The following is a 19340-nucleotide window of genomic DNA, read 5'->3' as shown; positions in this document are numbered from 1 at the left end:
AAATTTAGAGGGCATCTCTTGTGGAAGACTTTGTGTACTTTTTATATCCACTGTAAATAATACATATTTTAATAGTAAAAAAATATATAGTAAAATAAGTAATATTTCAATATGCATCTTTAGGATTAAGCCAATTTTCTGGTTTGTAGAAATTCAAATAAGATACATAACAGTAACTATATTCGTTTTAAGAAATAAACTTTACTACAAACAAAGTTTATAATTTTTTTATTATCTTAATCATGTTTTGCCTCTTTTTAAATAGTCCTGTGGTGTGAGGTAAAAGTACGAATAATTGATGTTGTCTCTCAATGAATATTCTGTCATGAAAGCTGCATGAAAAATAACAAAATGCTGTTTAAAATAGTTTTAAATGGAGTTTAGCATGTCACACTGCAGTACATGCCAAAAAGTGTCAACTAAGTGTAACTAACAGCCTAAATTCCACAAAAAGGGGCTTTTGTGTCAGATATCTGTAATTGTTGTGTTAGAAGACTGTTAGCAGGTTTCCAACGTCAAGAACGTTTTCCAGCCTTACCTTTTTACACAGGACTCAATCATGTCACTTGACATGAGTTTAAGTCGGCTCTCCAGGTGTTTGGCAAACTCTTCTTCTGGCCAGTGCAGGTCTCTTATGAATGTCTGCAGTGCATCCAGTTTCCAAAACAAGTCCTCTGAAGTCCCAGAACCATTACTGCCAATGCAGAAGAGACAGTCAGAGGGAGATACAGAAAGTTATTTTACTCGAAGCTGAATATCAGGAATGGAATGCTCTGGAAAAGGTCAGGAAGTAGGAAGGTCAGAGGGCAGGGGGTTGTTAAAGAAGACAAAGCCTGTTTCGGGTCCAGGGTGGCACAATTTACTTATTTTTTACCACTTCCCGATCGTTGCAGAGTTGCCCTGACGGCTTCAGATCAACCTCATTGGCGATCGTTCCATGGAAAAAAATAAATGGTTAATCCTAAAACAAAATTATAAACAATCACGCCTTACTTGGTTGTTTGAGAACAGGTAAGGTAAAACATGCACAATGGTGTCAAAGGAGACTTGCGGGATCACAAGTAAAGACTGTATATGTATGAAGTGGCAGGAGAAGCTACAGTCCCAGACTTTCAACTGATCAGACTAAAGCTATAGATCTGTTTGAATGGAACCAATTTCAGCTCCACAGGGTCCGAACTGAATGAAGAATAGATCATAGAAAGAAAATAAGAGACTGACTCTCACACCATTCCTCACAGCCCGAGTATAGAGTCCTCAAACAGCCAGCAGGACAAGGCATCTTCAGTGGAAACATATTTTAAGATTGACTGAAGCAATGAGAGCTTCACACTGAAGCCAAATTTAGATGGAAGACTCTAAGGGTCGTTCATTTGTACTGCAGTCGTCTAAGGGGCTGTTTACACCTGGCCACTTCATGCGTTTTCTCAGATGGGATAGCTATCCGATCGTGAAAAGACCAGGTGTAAATGCCCTCCGAAACGCATTCGAGACGGATTTGAATCCGATCGCTCAAACCACTTCAGGAGGTGGTCTGGGCCACATTCCTGACGAAACTGGACAAGTGTAAATGCATCTGGTTGTTGAAACCACATAAGTAAATTGTACTCCTCCCAAAAATGCTAAAAAAATAAACGTATGAGAGCGTGTTATATGCTATATGTAATGTTATAGCCAGATATGACGACGCTACTGGAACACGCGCGTCACCGCAGATGAGCAGCTGAGCATCTATTCATTAAGCCAACGTGCAAACTATCGCAAATCAAAGTGAAAGTAAGTTGCAGACGCTTAACACACAATAATCATCATTAAAAGTAAAGAAACGAAATGATTTTACCAGGGCTGTTGCCGCTCTCTCTTATTGCGGTCTTTGATTTTGAAATTTTAGCTGATGATCAATAAAATGCAGCTCATATCTGTTGCTTTCGGTGACGTGCACTACATTAAATCTGCATATAGCGTGGGAATTGAAGATCGGATTTAAATCCGTTTCGCAAAAAAACACATTTATGTGACCAGGTGTAAATGGAATCGTTTTCATAAATCAGATAGCTATCCGATCTGAGAAAACGCATGAAGTGGCCAGGTGTAAACAGCCCCTAACAGACACTCACACACTGTAGACATATTTACAGATTGATTAATGGTGACTTTATTTATTTATTTATTTATTTGTTTATTTATTAAGTTAGAATATCAAATTCAATTTTAAAAAATTGATAGACTTACTAAAAGATATAAACTGCATATGAAGAGTTCAGATGCAAAAGCCTCTAAGTGCCATCTGAAATTTTCTTTATACATTTTTATAAAGCTTGTATATTTACGTTATTTCACTTAAATGACAATTAATAGGTAATTTGCATTGCCATTTAAGTGAAATTATTGAACCTAAATATACGAGCTTGATAAAAAATTTCATCTGAATTAATTTTGCATCTGAACTCTTCATATATATATATATTTTCTTTATTTATTTATCATAAAGTTTTATGATTAAAAAGGTTACTAAGAAAAGTTAAAAATACTCTAAAATATGTTTTTCGATTAACATGTTTCATGTTGTGCTGATAATATACAGTAATTTGTAATGAAAAATGTTATATTAAATTAGAAAATTGTAGCAAAAGTTTTGAAATATAATTCTTAAAAAATAAATGAAACCGTATACTCTTGTAAAACAAATTAGATGTCAATCAAAACATTATTGATCCATTGTGTAAAAAAACACTGTTGTGAGAAAAAATGCAGTTTAACGTTTGGGTCACTCACACAACCAGTACTTTTAGAGTCTTGTATTTGGTTTCTACTGAAAGCAGATGCCTGTTGCTCTGAAGTTTGTACATCACTTCAGAGACCGGTATGAAGGAAACAGGACAGAACCAAGAGGGGGATAGGGTGATCTCCCTCAGCATTCTTATCCCCAACACCCTATATCTCAAGGCAGGGTACAGAAGGAGAGCTACTATTCTGGGACCCCATACCCAGCAAATACAGCAAGAAGAAAGAGGAAAAACACCTGTATCATTTTCTATTCTAACAGAAAAAGGGAAAGGAGGAAGATGTTGGAAAGATACAAGATGTTAAAGTAGCATCACTTATTCATGACCAGCTATCAATGATGAGCATCTAATCATATAACCATGCTATTGTGAAAAATTTTGTTGAAGGTGAAGTGTGCAAAACATAATTGCAATCTGTTTGTTTCAGTGGCTGAAACGAATAACATTGGCTCAACCAATGGCATGAGTTTAGGGCGGGGGGGAAAATGACTGAACAAAGAAGAGTCAGTCGTCATGTTGGCTGGATATTAATGAATCATTCAACATTTGTCTTAACAAACATTCCTTTTCTAGTTATTTTTGTGATTTTGTTTGGTGCAGCTAGTGCAGAAATTACACACTTCAGCTTTAATATTCAGCTAAAACATGAGCATGTTTTTTATGGTGTGATACTGTATTTGTATCTTCCAACACTTCAACATGCTTAGGGCTTTTTGGGTTCAAATTGTCCATGGGCTATTTCCATGCTGTGGCCTTAGCATATTTCTGAAACATTATTCAGGTTTTTTGTAAACATAGATTCTGGTTGTACTTTATTTTACAGTGCACTGTGCATTCTTTGTACTTACCGAAAGTACTAGATAATATAAGGTAACTAGGTTTAGGGGTAAGTAAATATTATTACCCAGTTTTTGTAATTGTTATAGTATGTACATGCGGAACAGGACTGTAAAATAAAGTGCTAACCAAATTGTAAATAGAAAGTATTTTAAGCTTGAGTTTGACATGACTAGACAGGTATAAATATTTTGTGACTGAAGTTTGGTGGCTTCAACTACAGTAGTTTTGGCAACCTTTGGAGTTTACCCATCATTACACCTTAGAGATCGAGTGTCACTCAGCATGCGTAATTATGTCTGTGTGTCTGTGCATGCATAATTTTTTTTCCAATAAATGCAGCGCTGAAGGTATTTCACTCTTGTCTGGAAAGTGGTGAAATGCTAAGGTTTGGAGAATCGTTTTTTTTTTAATTATCATGTCTAAATATAAGCTTAAATTCCCTTGGCTCACCTCTGTCAACTCCCTAAATCGCAAATTTTTTATTCATTTTAATTCACAAGTGTAGACAATTTCCAACCATGTAAACAAATTAATTGAGTCCACATATACAGTTTTAAGAAAACGTTTGCAAACTATTTGGAATTAACTGATTTTATGTACATATTACTACCATACCTTAATGTGAGTCAAAATATCTGTTGTTGTATATCTGTTGTTTGTATATATATATATATATATATATATATATATATATATATATATATATATATATATATACAGTACCAGTCAAAAGTTTGGAAACATTACTATTTTTAATGTTTTTGAAAGAAGTCTCTTATGCTCATCAAGCCTGCAATAAAAAAAATAAAATAAAAAAAAAACATTAATATTATGAAATATTATTACAATTTAAAATAATGGTTCTCTTTTTTAATATACTTTAAAATGTAATTTATTTTTGTGATGCAAAGCTGAATTTTCATCAGCAAGTACTCCAGTCTTTGGTGTCTTATGATCCTTCAGAAATCATTCTAATATGATGATTTATGATCAATGGAAACAGTTGTGCTGCTTAATATTTTTTTTATAACCTGAGATACTTTTTTCAGGATTATTTGATGAATAAAAAGTTAAAAAGTACTGTATTTATTTAGATTAGAAATCTTTTGTAACAATATACACTACCGTTCAAAAGTTTGGGAACAATAACTATTTTTTTTTTAAGAAAATAGTACTTTAATTCAACAAGGATGCGTTAAATTGATAAAAGGTGATGGTAACGATTTATATTGTTAGAAATGTTTTTATTTTGAATAAATGCTGTTTTTATGAATAAATGCTGTTAATGTTTTACTCATCAATGAATCCTGAAAAAAGTATTCCAAAAAAATATATTAAACAGCACAACTGTTTCCATCATTGATAATAACTGAGTATCAAATCATCATATGAATGATTTCTGAAGGATCATAAGACACCAAAGACTGGAGTACTTGCTGATGAAAATTCAGCTTTGCATCACAAAAATAAATTACATTTTAAAATATATTAAAAAGACAACCATTATTTTAAATTGTAATAATATTTCATAATATTACTGTTTTTTTTTTGTTTGTTTTTTAACTGCAGGCCTGATGAGCATAAGAGACTTCTTTCAAAAACATTAAAAATAGTAATGTTTCCAAACTTTTGACTGGTACTATATATATATATACACACACATACATAATTTTTTTTTCTCCTTCAATTAAAATTAATGGATGCTAACATTGTCTTCTATGATGTATTCTCTGTTAACATCTTAGAAAATGTGGTTTAGTGTTAAATGACCCTTTAGGATGGAAACATCTGTCTACATATATGATACACTGTCGTATGATAAAATAAAATGATGATTTAAAACATTAAATTGTATTTACCTACAAAAAACCCCCAATTAGTATGATATTGGCCTTTTGCACAGCATCTGTTTTTGTATAGCAGAATGTCAAAGCATCTGTTTTTGTTTATTGTCCCTTATGTGCATTATGACACATGAAAGTGATTCCAAACATAGTAAATCAACAACAGATTGCTTTAAACTGGAAAAATATGTCATTTGGTTTTGAAATTATTATCGCAAACATAGAAATCTCTAGTTTTAACTATTTGTCTCAACAAAAAAAATGACATTGTAAAATGTTAATGTTAATTCATGCTGAGATCCTCAATTCCAAATTCCAACTGTAGATGCGCCTCTTAAGACTTTCCTAATTCAAATCTTTAAATGAAACCTGTCTACAATTAATTAGGGGTGAATTCGAATTGAAATATAAAATATGAACTAAATGTTGATGCTAAGGCCACACATGCATGTATTAGAATCCAGTACAGACTCAGTACACACTCAGTTTCAGATAAACCCGGTATCCAGTTGGGGGTGGAAAAGCTAGGCATTTGCATTGGTCGCAGATTAACTGACACTGGTAGATTTGGTACTTTAGGCATTTGTAGATTCACATTTGGTAGGTTGGGCAGATTACTTGTTAAACTCCTGTGGAAAAGGAAAAAAGAAACAGAAAAAAAGAATGCAATGATGTAGATGCGCAGAAGAAAGCATGGATGATGATGTATGTTTATAGCACAAGATGAAGAATTCATTTAGTGAGAAGATGGTGTTGCAGAGATGAGAAGTGCACATGAGACGGAGTGAATCACATTATCACCACTTTGGCTCTGGTTTTACGAGAAAACACGCATTTGTTTCTGCTGAAATGCAGATTGTTGATTCAATTAGCATTAACATTCCTACAGTCACACACTTTGTCTTATGTCGCTTTGCTGAGTGATTCAAAGTTATTCTGGTGACTTGAATATTTAGGAATCATGCAGAAATGTTTATAAACTTACAACAAGCAGAGCTGGTTAGGACTGTAAGAAAATTAGAGCTAGTTGAAGAAAAAGAAACCTAAATCTTAAAAATACACCCAATTATGCAATTGGGTGTACATAAAATACAATTATTATTAATTTGTTTTTTAAAGGGGACATATTATGCCCCTTTTCAAAGTTTTGTTTTTTTGTTTTTGGGGTCTTCTAGAATAGGTTTTCATGATTGAATGTCCAAAAAACTAAAGTATTCAGAAATTTTAAGGTAGGGTAGGCAATAAAAAAAAATAAAAAATTGTTACACTGGTTGAAACTCTCTTCACATCCTGATAGCAATCAGTAATAGAAGTGGTCTAAATATTAAAACATGTACATATATCTTCTGTGGAAGTCTCAGGACTCAAAAAATTGTCCAATCATTGCATTCGGTCCGAATGCAATGATACGATGTCCTACCTGCCTGTCAACATGTGTATTTCCATACCTCCGCGCACCCTGCTCACGCAGACGTCACACGACATCATCGCGTTCTGTAAGACTATGCAGAGTTGTAGACACACAGTCACCAAGCGCCGCAAACAAACAGCAGCCACAGTTCACAGTTCCTCCTGAACCAAAACAACAAGCTTATACTGCGTTCACACCATGTCGTAGCCATAATTAAGAGCTGTTCACGTCCCTCGTCCCTCTGACTCGGATTTATGTGTTTCTATGTCACTATCAACGGCGGAATGAATCTGCAGCAGTCAGGTGGTACAAGTCAGTGCCGTCAAAGTTGTTTACGTTCATTATTATTGTAAAGTTTTGTGCTTTGGGACATGAGGTAGTATAACGCCGTCTCACGTAACGCTCTGCAGACTCTGCTGTGTGCGTTCATATGTTTTGAAGGAGGCCTCTGAAGGGAGGGTGGGATCTCATGCTTTCAAAGCTAACTTGCTATCGCTAGCCACTCTGAAATAGCCTACCCTACCTTCAACATTGTCGTAGCACCTCTCTCTTCCTGGTCTGTAAGTAACCCTCGATTTTGTTCCTGTCTCTGTGAAGTCCCTCCTTCCAAAAAAGCACAATGTGCTCTGATTGGTCGGCTGGACCAGTGTGTTGTGATTGGTCAATTGCTTCAAGCGTGTTTCAGAAATGTCATACCACTTACAATAACCGAGAGATTCAACACACTTTCAATGCAACTCAACCAGGCCATGCCAGAAACAATGCTTATTGAACAAACAGCAACATTACACACTGAATAAAGTTGAAATGTAAAAAAGTAATATAGGACCACGTTAAGCCGTTAAAAATCAAGTGCAAAGAAAGATTCGAAAAAATAAAAAGACACAAAAAGACATAACGAGACCCCCGAGGTCTGTTTCATTCTGATGGATTCCATCTTGCTCTCTGAACACATGAAAAGACTGCAGAAGTCCAAGGGGCATGATTAATTGCATACATTTTTTTTTTATAATTGTACTAATTGAATTAACATCTCTAGAACTAATGCTTTAAGTGAAAAAGTGTTTGGCTTACTTGACTGGTTCCCAAGACTCTCGTTCAAATCCTCTGTGTATGGATTGAGCTATGGAGGACTCCATTAGATCCACATACCTCACCACCAGAGGGGCAAACAGGTCTTGCAGGTGCTTATGAAACTTCCCATTACATAGATTATCTGAAAAAGCAGGACGAAAGTGGGAAAGAGAAGACAGATAGAATAAGTGATTGGTAACATAGGGTTTGCAATTTTTGCCACCCTTTGACCAATTTTTAGCTATAATCATAAAAAATAGACATACTCTATGAAAAATAAATTAGTTGGTGATTAGAGTTGAAGTCAGCATGAAGTTAAAATTTACAATTCTTATTTTTCTGTCTTTTTTAAATGGAACATTGCAGTATTTATTATAAATCTTCTTCTTTTTTTTTGAAAAGCCACTTCACTTGGGTAAAGAAGACTATTATATTAAGATTATTATATTAAGAAAAGATTACTGCAACTTACGTTTCATGCCGACTTTTACTTTCTCATAAATTAAGTTTATGTAAAAATTAAAGAAAAGGAATGTGATTATTTATTGTTTTCCCATCCATGCAGCAGAAATTGTTCAGATATTTAAAAATATATTAGCTACCTTTCCTGCAAGGTAATTTTGTGTTAGATTATCCAAAAATATCTAATAGCTCATTGCAAAAAAAACAATGGATTTTTACCTCTAATGTTTTTTTTTTAAGTAATTGGACACAATATGTGTGGTGGAAAATGCCTTATGTTTTAGCATGTGATGACTAAGCATAGTACTAGTCATGGCGTCTCTATTTCTCTCACTCTGGTCTCTCTCAAGGTCGATCGTTCACAGTAGGTGCCATGTTTGTTTGCTTCCCTGATTGCTCTGTTCCAATTAGCCACTTGAGCGGTGGTGGTTGCACACTTGGCTGTGTTTGTCCGCGAGCGAGTGGCCGGGGCAGTGGGGTCTCCCAGGCTCCTCTGTTTTAGACCTCATTAGCAGCATGAATAGCTACTTCTTTAGCGCCTGTCTGGTGTTAAGGATATTTCATGCCTAGATCAGTGCTATAGGCACAGGACGATAGTGACCTTCCATGCTGAATGTCCTGTTCCACAGATGTAGTGCACGCTGTAGGCTGTCGCTTGATGGTGTTTGCTTGTGTTTGTGTTTATGTGAGGAGGCCAGGGGGAGATGATGTGTGTTTCTGTGTTGTAGTGAGGAGTAATATGTGTGCATTTATGGGGAACTAGATGGTGTCAAGAATGGTGCATCAGTGTTTTAGTTTTGTGTTTGAGAAGAGCTTTCTAATGCTGGAATGCTGAATAACAGACCATCTATAAAAAACTATCTTTGTTCTCTTCTTTAAAAGTGATTATTAAAAGAAAATTCCACATCTGTCTTATTTTAAGATGTTATTAAATAAATAATAACACAATAAATAACACACAATCTCTCATAGAAGGCTACAAATGAGAAGTGTACTATTCATGTGTTAAAGGAAAAATAAATAAAAGCCAAAAAAAAATGAATATGAAAACATGAATAAATTAATAAACAACAAACAAACAAAAATACATTTGTGATAGTGGCCAAAAAGTGTCCATGTCTGGCCTAGGAAAACTGACATCTTCAACTTTTATTGAAGTGTTATTCAAATGTGTTAAAGATTTTGTAATCATATTGTGAGTCAATTCTTATTTAAATTTTTTTTGTGTGATAACAAAATGAAACCAAACTGTAAGGACATAATTATTTATGTCATACAAATATATTATGAACACATGCAAAAACAAGAGAAAATCGACGAAATATTAATAACTTATTATGTTGTAGCGGTTTTTTTTTTCCTATGCATTTTCTTTTGCAGAGTAAAATAAAACCTGTAGCTGTAGTTTATGTTTAATTGTGTCAGATAAATATCTTAACCAGGTGTAGTGTTTTGTTCTTCCCTCATATTTAAAATATTTTACAAATATTTTTCTCATATTTTTAAGGTTTAATTTTACTTACGGGGTAATTAAAAACAAAATACATCACTTTTGGCCACTGCTATATATACACATATACATATACACATATCCACACACTCTTGCTTTCGCAAGCTCCATCTCGACCAGCAGAAAAAGCAATCCAATATCAAGAATAGGTTACCAGACAACAAACTGTCAAGCTGTGCAAAGAATGCCACTAATTAGTCAACTGCAGCCCATGGCAGAGTGGCTTTAGCACCATGGACAGCACCCTATTGACTTCAGTTCATTAGAGACGTGATAAGGCCTTGAGCAAACTCTTTACATTCAATGTGTTGGTTTGACCCCCTGCGGGTTTCACAATTTGGCCTTTAATTCTTCTATATTGTCTTTTAAAGCTCTGCTTTGATGCAATTTGTACACTATTGTAAGCATGCGATATATTTGGACTGCAACATCACAATTATGAACTGTGGTTATCTCAATTTCCAGTTCCGTACATTTATGATTATTATGATTATGACTTCTGGTTCCCTCCTGGTCACAATCACAAGATTTTTTTTGTTTGTTTAAACACTTTAAGTGCATGTTAAATGTTAAAAACATTTAAGATTGATGCACTTTATATTAATTCAGTCTAAAACGAATGTTTCTGACAGTCTATGAGACACAGATGCTTTCAATAGAAATGACTTTGCATTCAACCCAGAATTTTCATTTAATAAAGCATAAAAAATAACAAAGACCTGTCCAGAAAAGATCCCCTTAAAATACTTACAGTCAATGCGCAGGAAGTCATTGAGCAGCTGAAAGAGAGGGAAGCTGTCCCAGCTGTCTGGGGGTTGAACCTCCAGTGCCGCATCCATGTCCACAGCATACAGAGACAGAAACGTCTCGGCATGTTCAACCATCAGATCTGACCACCATGCAAATGCCTGCAGCGAGAGAAAGAGGCAATACAAGAGCCAGAAAAAGAGCAAAAATAAAATCAGGCATGTAATACATTGAAGATCAGCCTTTTCTCTTATACTTAATAGCATGACAGTCCACAGATCTGTAAAAAGTTATTAAATCCACACTGGTCTTTAAAGACCCCAAATAGTTTTGAGATTTATGCCGGACTGTCCAGAAATGTAATTTTTTCACCTTTGTGTCTGTGGAGTGTCATGAGCTTTTCTCATGCATTGAAACTCTCATGCTGCCCCCTCTTCTAAAAAGCACAGCTCATCATAGTTAATGTCTAATACACATACACTGATTTATATCTAAAGTACATCCTTATTTACGTCACATTTTGCAGACGTGAATGTTCCCACAAGTCCATGCACAGGAATGTATGTCCTTGTAACAGAAAAGTTCCCAGCATGCAGCAGCAGCAGTGATTAGCAGCACAATCTCAGTAGTTCGTATTATTTATCTGTTCGACTGTTTAATTATGTGAGATTCCTCTGCTGCTGATCCAGCTGTGCTGCTGTGTGTAACACATCTGGCCTGCAGATATGCACCAAGCATGTTAGACAAATGAAAAGTTAATGTAAATCATGGCTTCCTCTCCTTTAAAAAAAAGCATGCTGTTGTCACTGACCACTCAAACAAACCTTGCATACCAGTATGCTTGACACCAGTATAGCAGTTTTGCTTTATTGTAACACTTCTCCCAAAAAACGAAGGGAAGTGCATTTGTAATGCAGTTTAATATTTGCAGTTAGAGCTGGTAAGTGAAGCTAGCAGACCAAACCAAGCTGAAGGACACAAAAACAGGGGAGAGTTTGGAGATAATTGGGGTTGTGCAAGGGTGAAAATGAGACCAGTCTCATTTTCATTGAGGTTTTTTTGGGGGTCTGCTTCCACAGGTGAAGCACTGTCCTCCTCGCGCTTGTGGAACCACAAGCCACTTGCTCAACGCTCCATATGGACAGCTGACTAGGGGAAGGATGGGGTGTCCAGGCAGAGAGGGGGAGGAAAAGGTGGAAATCCCTCCATCCATGGTGCAGGGGCTGCGACATGCACATAGAGGAGGGCTCTATAGGGTCTACATACCTCTTTACCCTGTCCAATGTTTCCCAGCCAACAAACAAGTAATGAAAAACAGTGAGAGTTATGTGAGTTTATTTTTATTTTTATTTGTTTTGCTCTGTATTTGAGCACTTCATTATAATAAATGCTTCAGCATTAAAGGGCTTTAAAATGCAATTGGAAATATGATCACAAGTTAAGAATGACTGATGGTAAATCTTGATAAAAAAGCAGCAAATAAATAATAGAAACAATGTTTAATAATTAAATTTAAAAAATCCCTATGCTTAAGACTGTTTGGTAAAGATTCCAATTGTCACTTGTGCTTTAAAAAAAAAAAAAAAAACATGTGTACGTCCATTCAGTTTACCAGATTTATTCAATTATTTATATGCATGTATTATGTCGTACATTTGAACATGCACTTTCAGTGTGCATGATAAATGACTGGACTTTGTAAAATACCATAAACAATTCCATGCATTTTAGTGGACATGTCTATTAAAAATGGTTTTATGTGCTTAAAGGCATAGTTCACCCAAAAATGAATAATCTTGTGAGTAAATCATGACTATGCTGTTCCAAACCTGTAGCCATTTCTGTAGGCAGATATTTTGAATAATGTTTAAATGAATAATGTTTTAAGTCCATATAATTACAGTCAGTGTGGTTCCAACAAACATCAGACCCCAATGACATTCATTGTTTGGAAAACAAACAAACAAGTGTTCTTAGTGACTTTTGGGTGAACTATTCCTTTTAATGGTTTAGTGAACCTGGCATCAGAAGCAAAACAAAACAAAACAAAACAAAACAAAACAAAACAAAACAAAACAAAACAAAACAAAACAAAACAAAAACAAAACAAAACAAAACATCCCAACCCAAAACAAAAAACAAAACATCCCAACCCAAAACAAAAAACAAAACATCCCAACCAAAACAAAACAAAAAACAAAACAAAACAAGCCTGTTAGAAGAACAGACTGAAAATAAACCAAAATGAAGATGAATGTATTTCTCATAAAAAGAACAACTGTATTAATTTTGTCCATTGACTTTAATGCCTTCAATGCTTTTATGTATTCAGTCAATGTGACAGTAATTTCAGTTCAGTCAAACAGAAGATGAATAGATCCAACCTATCTATCTATCTATCTATCTATCTATCTATCTATCTATCTATCTATCTATCTATCTATCTATCTATCTATCTATCTATCTATCTATCTATCTATCTATCTATCTATCTATCTATCTATCTATCTATCTATCTATCTATCTATCTATCTATCTATCTATCTATATATCTATCTATCTATCTATCTATCTATCTATCTATCTATCTATCTGAATTTCAAACAAATCTCAATCAACAAAATTTGAATTAACTGAACTGAAATTAAATAAGTCCTGATTTGCTATGCCCATGTAATGCCTCTTCCAGTGTATGCCAGATCATGAGGCTGGCATGCAAGAGCAGGGCACGACACTGATGACAGCAAAAAATAAAATAAAATAAAAAATACTGTACCGCCTGACCTCCCGTACTTGTGCGTGTAGCCTGCGGAGCACATAATTTAAAAACACAAAACACATATATTCTGCCTTTGTACGTAAGAGGATGAGGGCTGGAGAAATTGCTACCTAAACAGCGCTAGCAACCATTGAGGAAGGTTTTTCGAGATTGAAAATAGTCTTAATATTCAAGCAGCGTTGTTTGTTTTCACATAAAAATATGTGCCTGACGTATTTATTTTCATGCATGTGTATTTAAGCATGTATTATATCTAACACGTCATGTCTGGTGGTGCACTCACCTCTGCATGATGTTCCTCATTCTGCTGGAGCACCTCTATGACCAGCTCGGCTAGACGGAGCGTGTCCTCAAGCTTTTTGGCAGGGGTGACTAAGCGTCCTACATTTTCTGAGGCACAAAGGTACAACAGTTAATATGGACATACAGACAAACACGCACATGGAAAACATCCTGTCTGATGCCTAAAGTAAACTGCATTTCACTGCAATGTGGTTTTTTAAACTTAATATGTACTGTGTGCAATGCAGAATTTTCTTTGGTGTTAATTTAAAAGTATTTAATTTAAATCCTTTAAATAATGTCACTTTATAAGCATATTTGCAATGAAGGCGAAAACTACAGAGGAGGTAAGAGATGGGTACAGTTCTGGGTTACATCTAATTTTTCATTTGAATTTCATAAATGTTCTTTCTGGAAAACAAAAAAACTGACTTAATGAACCACAAATTAGCTGCTGCATATATCAACTCTGCTGTCTTAGTTAACGACTTGGCATAATCTTGACACTCTGTCAACACTCAGCTCTGTAGACACGAACCATAATGAGTCAATAAAGAGCAATGCAAATATAATGAGTCAAACCAAGGAACTGAGGAAAAAGAAAGGATAAAAACGACAACAAATATGTTATAGTCATCATGCATAATGTTCAGCACATGCAGGAATTTGTGTCGTCTCATTTCCTACCTCTCTGTCAATACAAGCGGCCAGCACATCTCTCTTAAACATGTCATACTTAAATGTACCCTTCATTGTCTATTTCATCTTCGCCACTAAAAGATTTCATCTGCCAGTTGATGACATGGAGAATGACAGGAGTAATAAAAATTATTTTCATTTTAAATAACAGTGTGAAATTAAATAAATCATATAGTTTACAACAGACTGATGTAAAAATAGACATATGTTCATGGGTCTTTAACATGATGAAAATGCACAATGCAAGGAAAACGGTTCATTACTGTTGGTTAAGGATGGGATTGCAAAGTAAAGAGACATTTATGAGACTATGGTTTATGGATACATGGGTGATTCTAAACATTTTGTGTCCAAAGTCTTTTTTTTTTCAAATGGTTATATTTTCATTATTTTAATAATTTGTTACTCGTTGTCATGGATCACATATGGAAGCTTGTTTCCGCCACAAAATAAAACATTTTAAAAGATAATTGCGACTTTTTATCTCAGAATTGCGAGATATAAAGTCAGAATTCTGTGAAATAAAGTCAGAATTGCGTCTTATAAAGTCAGAATTCTGACTTTTTTTCTCCTAATTGAGACTTTATATCATGCAATTCTGACTTTATAACACATAATTGCGATTCTCGCAATTCTGACATCTTTTCTCAGAATTGTGAGATATAAACTCACAATTGTGAGATATGAAGTCCAATTCTAAGGAAAAAAAAGACAGACTTTTTTTTTGTTACCTCAGAATAGTTTATATCTCACAATTCTGACTTTATATCTCGCAATTGCGACTTTATTTCTCAGAATTGCGACTTTATATCTCACAATTGCGACTTTATTTCTCAGAATTGCGACTTTATTTCTCACAATTCTGACTTCATATCTCACAATTCTGAGAAAAAAAGTCACAATTCTAACTTGATATATCGCAATTGTGAGAAAAAAAGTCAGAATTGTGAGATAAAAAGTCGCAATTATTATTATTTATTTATTATTCAGTGGCGGAAACAAGCTTCCATAATCACAAGATGTTAAAGGTCATAACAATATAATATTTTATATAGCTGGAAATCATGATTTCTTGTTGTCCAAATTAGTGATTGTATTTTTTCCATCATGTATCATTGTGTAACCAAAATATTTTTTTTTTTCGTAATATTTCATTTCATTTATTTATAAAATCCCTAATTAGTCATTTTTACTAATCCTCAACATAAAAATGTTAAAAAATAACTTTTATCATATAAAAATGTGTACATACATATTGTGTCAATTCTGTTACCGATTCATACTTTGCCTTTAAATTGGTGGAATTATCTCCCACAATGAAAGATACAGGAAACGATGTCACTTTCCCTCACTGATAAGATCTAAAGCACTGAAAGGTATGTGTGCTTTCTCTGAGAAAATATTTTAATCTAAAATGTTCTTACACCAAGAGTTATTCTGTAAAACGTCAAAATTGTTACCACAATTTCAAAAGGAAACCAGAATGTGTCACTGATCACACATGATTTCATTAGTGCCATGTGCTCTTAGCATGTATGCTAGCAAGTGGAGTTTTTGGCTAAAAAGTGTAAAATTGTCAATTCTGTTAGCAATGTTATTTCTACACATCACCTAATTTGTCTGTAGCAGCAGAGTTGACAAACAATACTATAAAGAAATAACTTTTTCGTTAAAAGTAAAAAAAAAAGTTTGGCACACTGAATTATTAAAATTTAATATGTTTTCAATAAGATACTGGAAAGAATTTCTGTTCATATTTTGAAATGCCAAATTTATCTCCAATTATAGAATCACTCACATGTTTTTGTAACTCATAAAGTTTCAATATTGGCTGAGAGGGTGTTTTTTAGACAATCAAAGTGATTTGAACAAAGATTTGTTTGTGCTCTGTCAATTTTTGAGATCTTTGAGCATGTCATTATATGATGTGTGGCACTTTGATGGAGGAACACAAAGACAGACGAACTAGGAAGCGAAGTCATTTGCTGTGTGATGAATGTCAAAACAATTAACATCATTTTGAAGAGTCACACCCCCCTCTCAGTCAACAGTGCTTTCATCACTAAACACAAAGCACACGCCCCCTGATTGTGTATTAACCCTATGACCTTTCTTCTAATTGTATCTCAATCATCTTCATCTCTCTCAATGAGACTGAAGACTTTCAAAAAGAAATGATTTAATATTTGTGGCCTTTTAAAGGCTTACTGTCCATGCAGGGATGAAATGTCATGCAATAGTGCAACATCAGGTACTTCAATAGCAACTGACAGAATGCATTAGCATTTTGACACTTGGATTATTATTATATTTGAAAAACATCCAAAGAATAATCTTGGTTTAGACCATTTGAAATACCTGATTTTCCTAGTTCAAGACATTTTAGAAATTAATGGTTTCTAAACCAATACATAACATATCCTGTAGTTTGTAGATTGAATTTACTTGTTTTTCTGATATTTTTGTAAAGGTTTTGGAAACCGACACACAATATGACTGTAATGTCACCATATATTCACTCCAATGGAAAATCAGCAATATGATGTGAACTGAAAAATCATTAACAGTGCATCAGTATTGCTATTTGACACATTAGAGATTTTTCTGTAACACTGTTACATTTTTTAATATTAGTTAATGCATTTTTTTTATAAATCAAGTAATTAACATATACACTCACCTAAAGGATTATTAGGAACACCATACTAATACTGTGTTTGACCCCCTTTCGCCTTCAGAACTGCCTTAATTCTACGTGGCATTGATTCAACAAGGTGCTGAAAGCATTCTTTAGAAATGTTGGCCCATATTGATAGGATAGCATCTTGCAGTTGATGGAGATTTGTGGGATGCACATCCAGGGCACGAAGCTCCCGTTCCACCACATCCCAAAGATGCTCTATTGGGTTGAGATCTGGTGACTGTGGGGGCCATTTTAGTACAGTGAACTCATTGTCATGTTCAAGAAACCAATTTGAAATGATTCAAGTTTTGTGACATGGTGCATTATCCTGCTGGAAGTAGCCATCAGAGGATGGGTACATGGTGGTCATAATGAGATGGACATGGTCAGAAACAATGCTCAGGTAGGCCGTGGCATTTAAACGATGCCCAATTGGCACTAAGGGGCCTAAAGTGTGCCAAGAAAACATCCCCCACACCATTACACCACCACCAGCAGCCTGCACAGTGGTAACAAGGCATGATGGATCCATGTTCTCAGTCTGTATACGCCAAATTCTGACTCTACCATCTGAATGTCTCAACAGAAATCGAGACTCATCAGACCAGGCAACATTTTTCAAGTCTTCAAATGTCCAATTTTGGTGAGCTCGTGCAAATTGTAGCCTCTTTTTCCTATTTGTAGTGGAGATGAGTGGTGCCCGGTGGGGTCTTCTGCTGTTGTAGCCCATCCGTCTCAAGGTTGTGCGTGTTGTGGCTTCACAAATGCTTTGCTGCATACCTCGGTTGTAACGAGTGGTTATTTCAGTCAAAGTTGCTCTTCTATCAGCTTGAATCAGTCGGCCCATTCTCCTCTGACCTCTAGCATCAACAAGGCATTTTCGCCCACAGGACTGCCGCATACTGGATGTTTTTCCCTTTTCACACCATTCTTTGTAAACCCTAGAAATGGTTGTGCGTGAAAATCCCAGTAACTGAGCAGATTGTGAAATACTCAGACCGGCCCGTCTGGCACCAACAACCATGCCACGCTCAAAATTGCTTAAATCACCTTTCTTTCCCATTCTGACATTCAGTTTGGAGTTCAGGAGATTGTCTTGACCAGGACCACACCCCTAAATGCATTGAAGCAACTGCCATGTGATTGGTTGATTAGATAATTGCATTAATGAGAAATTGAACAGGTGTTCCTAATAATCCTTTAGATGAGTGTATATATATATATATATATATATATATATACACACACACACACACACACACACACACACACACACACACACATTTTAACATTTAATGAGTTATAATGTTATAATTTAATGTTCTTTGAATAAACATGAATTACTAATGAATAAGAGTGTATTGTATAGTAGTATATATTTATATGCAATATATTTTTTATATATAGTAAATATATTATTAATCTAACAAATGCTGTAAAAATGTTATTCATTGTTAGTATGTGATATCTAATGCATTAGCTAATGTTAAAGGATTGAATCTTACAGTAAAAGTGTTACTGGGTTTTCATAATCACGCACTTGGTGCAGAAAGAGTATCACTTTAATCATAAATAATACATGCAAATAATCTGCTTTATATTATTTGTTGGAAATTTAAGTAATAATTAAAGGAATACTCACTCTGCATGTTCCATAAACTGGTAAAGCACACATACAGCTCTTACCAGCTCATGGAAAACGCATCTTCATTTCGATGCAATGTATAGACTGAAGGAGACATTGGCATAACCTTGTCACAACGTTCCCATGGTTATCTTATTGTCAGAAAATGTTGCCATGCGAATGCTGTAAGTTGGTTATGTTTTGAACTGGGGAAGGGGGGGGGGCTGTTTTAAAAATGGGTTTAATAGTAAGTCAGACAAAAGATGTCACCTGGATCCTTCTGATCCTTCTGAGATTTCTCTACTAAAAAGAAAGAAAGAGAAAAAAGGAAGAGGGAGGGGAGAAGAGAGAAAGAAAGGGAAAGAGAGAAGGAAGAAGGGGTCAGCTTTTATTTTGTTTCAGATGTGAGATCTGATGTGGAAGTATAGAGGGAGAAGGAAAGAGGGAAAAAGAAAGAGGCATTGAAGGATAGGACTGTCTAACCCCGAAAGACCTGTAGTTCACTCATTCCATGAGGGATTGCATGAAAGAAGTTCTACAAGAGCCTGGGAAAACGAACCATTTCAACAGGGGTGTAAAAGTACAGAGAAATTATATTT

At 34.9% G+C, this 19340-nt stretch overlaps 1 protein-coding gene across 5 annotated transcripts in view; it reads right to left on the bottom strand.

The window, feature by feature from the left end:
• Positions 1-19340, bottom strand: part of cadpsa (Ca2+-dependent activator protein for secretion a) — a gene marked incomplete at its 5' end in the record, with an annotated part of 132796 nt that overhangs the window by 23063 nt on the left and 90393 nt on the right. For 3 of the 5 annotated variants that reach the window (XM_081357537.1, XM_081357539.1, XM_081357540.1), the window contains 4 exons: positions 539-694; positions 7956-8097; positions 10679-10835; positions 13737-13843. In XM_081357537.1, the coding sequence (XP_081213663.1) occupies positions 539-694; positions 7956-8097; positions 10679-10835; positions 13737-13843 (562 nt within the window). Of the gene's footprint in view, positions 1-538; positions 695-5952; positions 6100-7955; positions 8098-10678; positions 10836-13736; positions 13844-19340 lie in introns of all 5 variants that reach the window. The other 2 variants (XM_081357536.1, XM_081357538.1) reach the window with 2 other exon arrangements.

This window comes from Scardinius erythrophthalmus, assembly GCF_964197995.2.
Source record: "Scardinius erythrophthalmus genome assembly, chromosome: 25".
Classification (NCBI taxonomy): Eukaryota; Metazoa; Chordata; class Actinopteri; order Cypriniformes; family Leuciscidae; genus Scardinius; species Scardinius erythrophthalmus.
The sequence above is the reverse complement of the archived record's forward strand: the minus strand, read 5'-3'. Positions and strand labels throughout refer to the sequence as shown.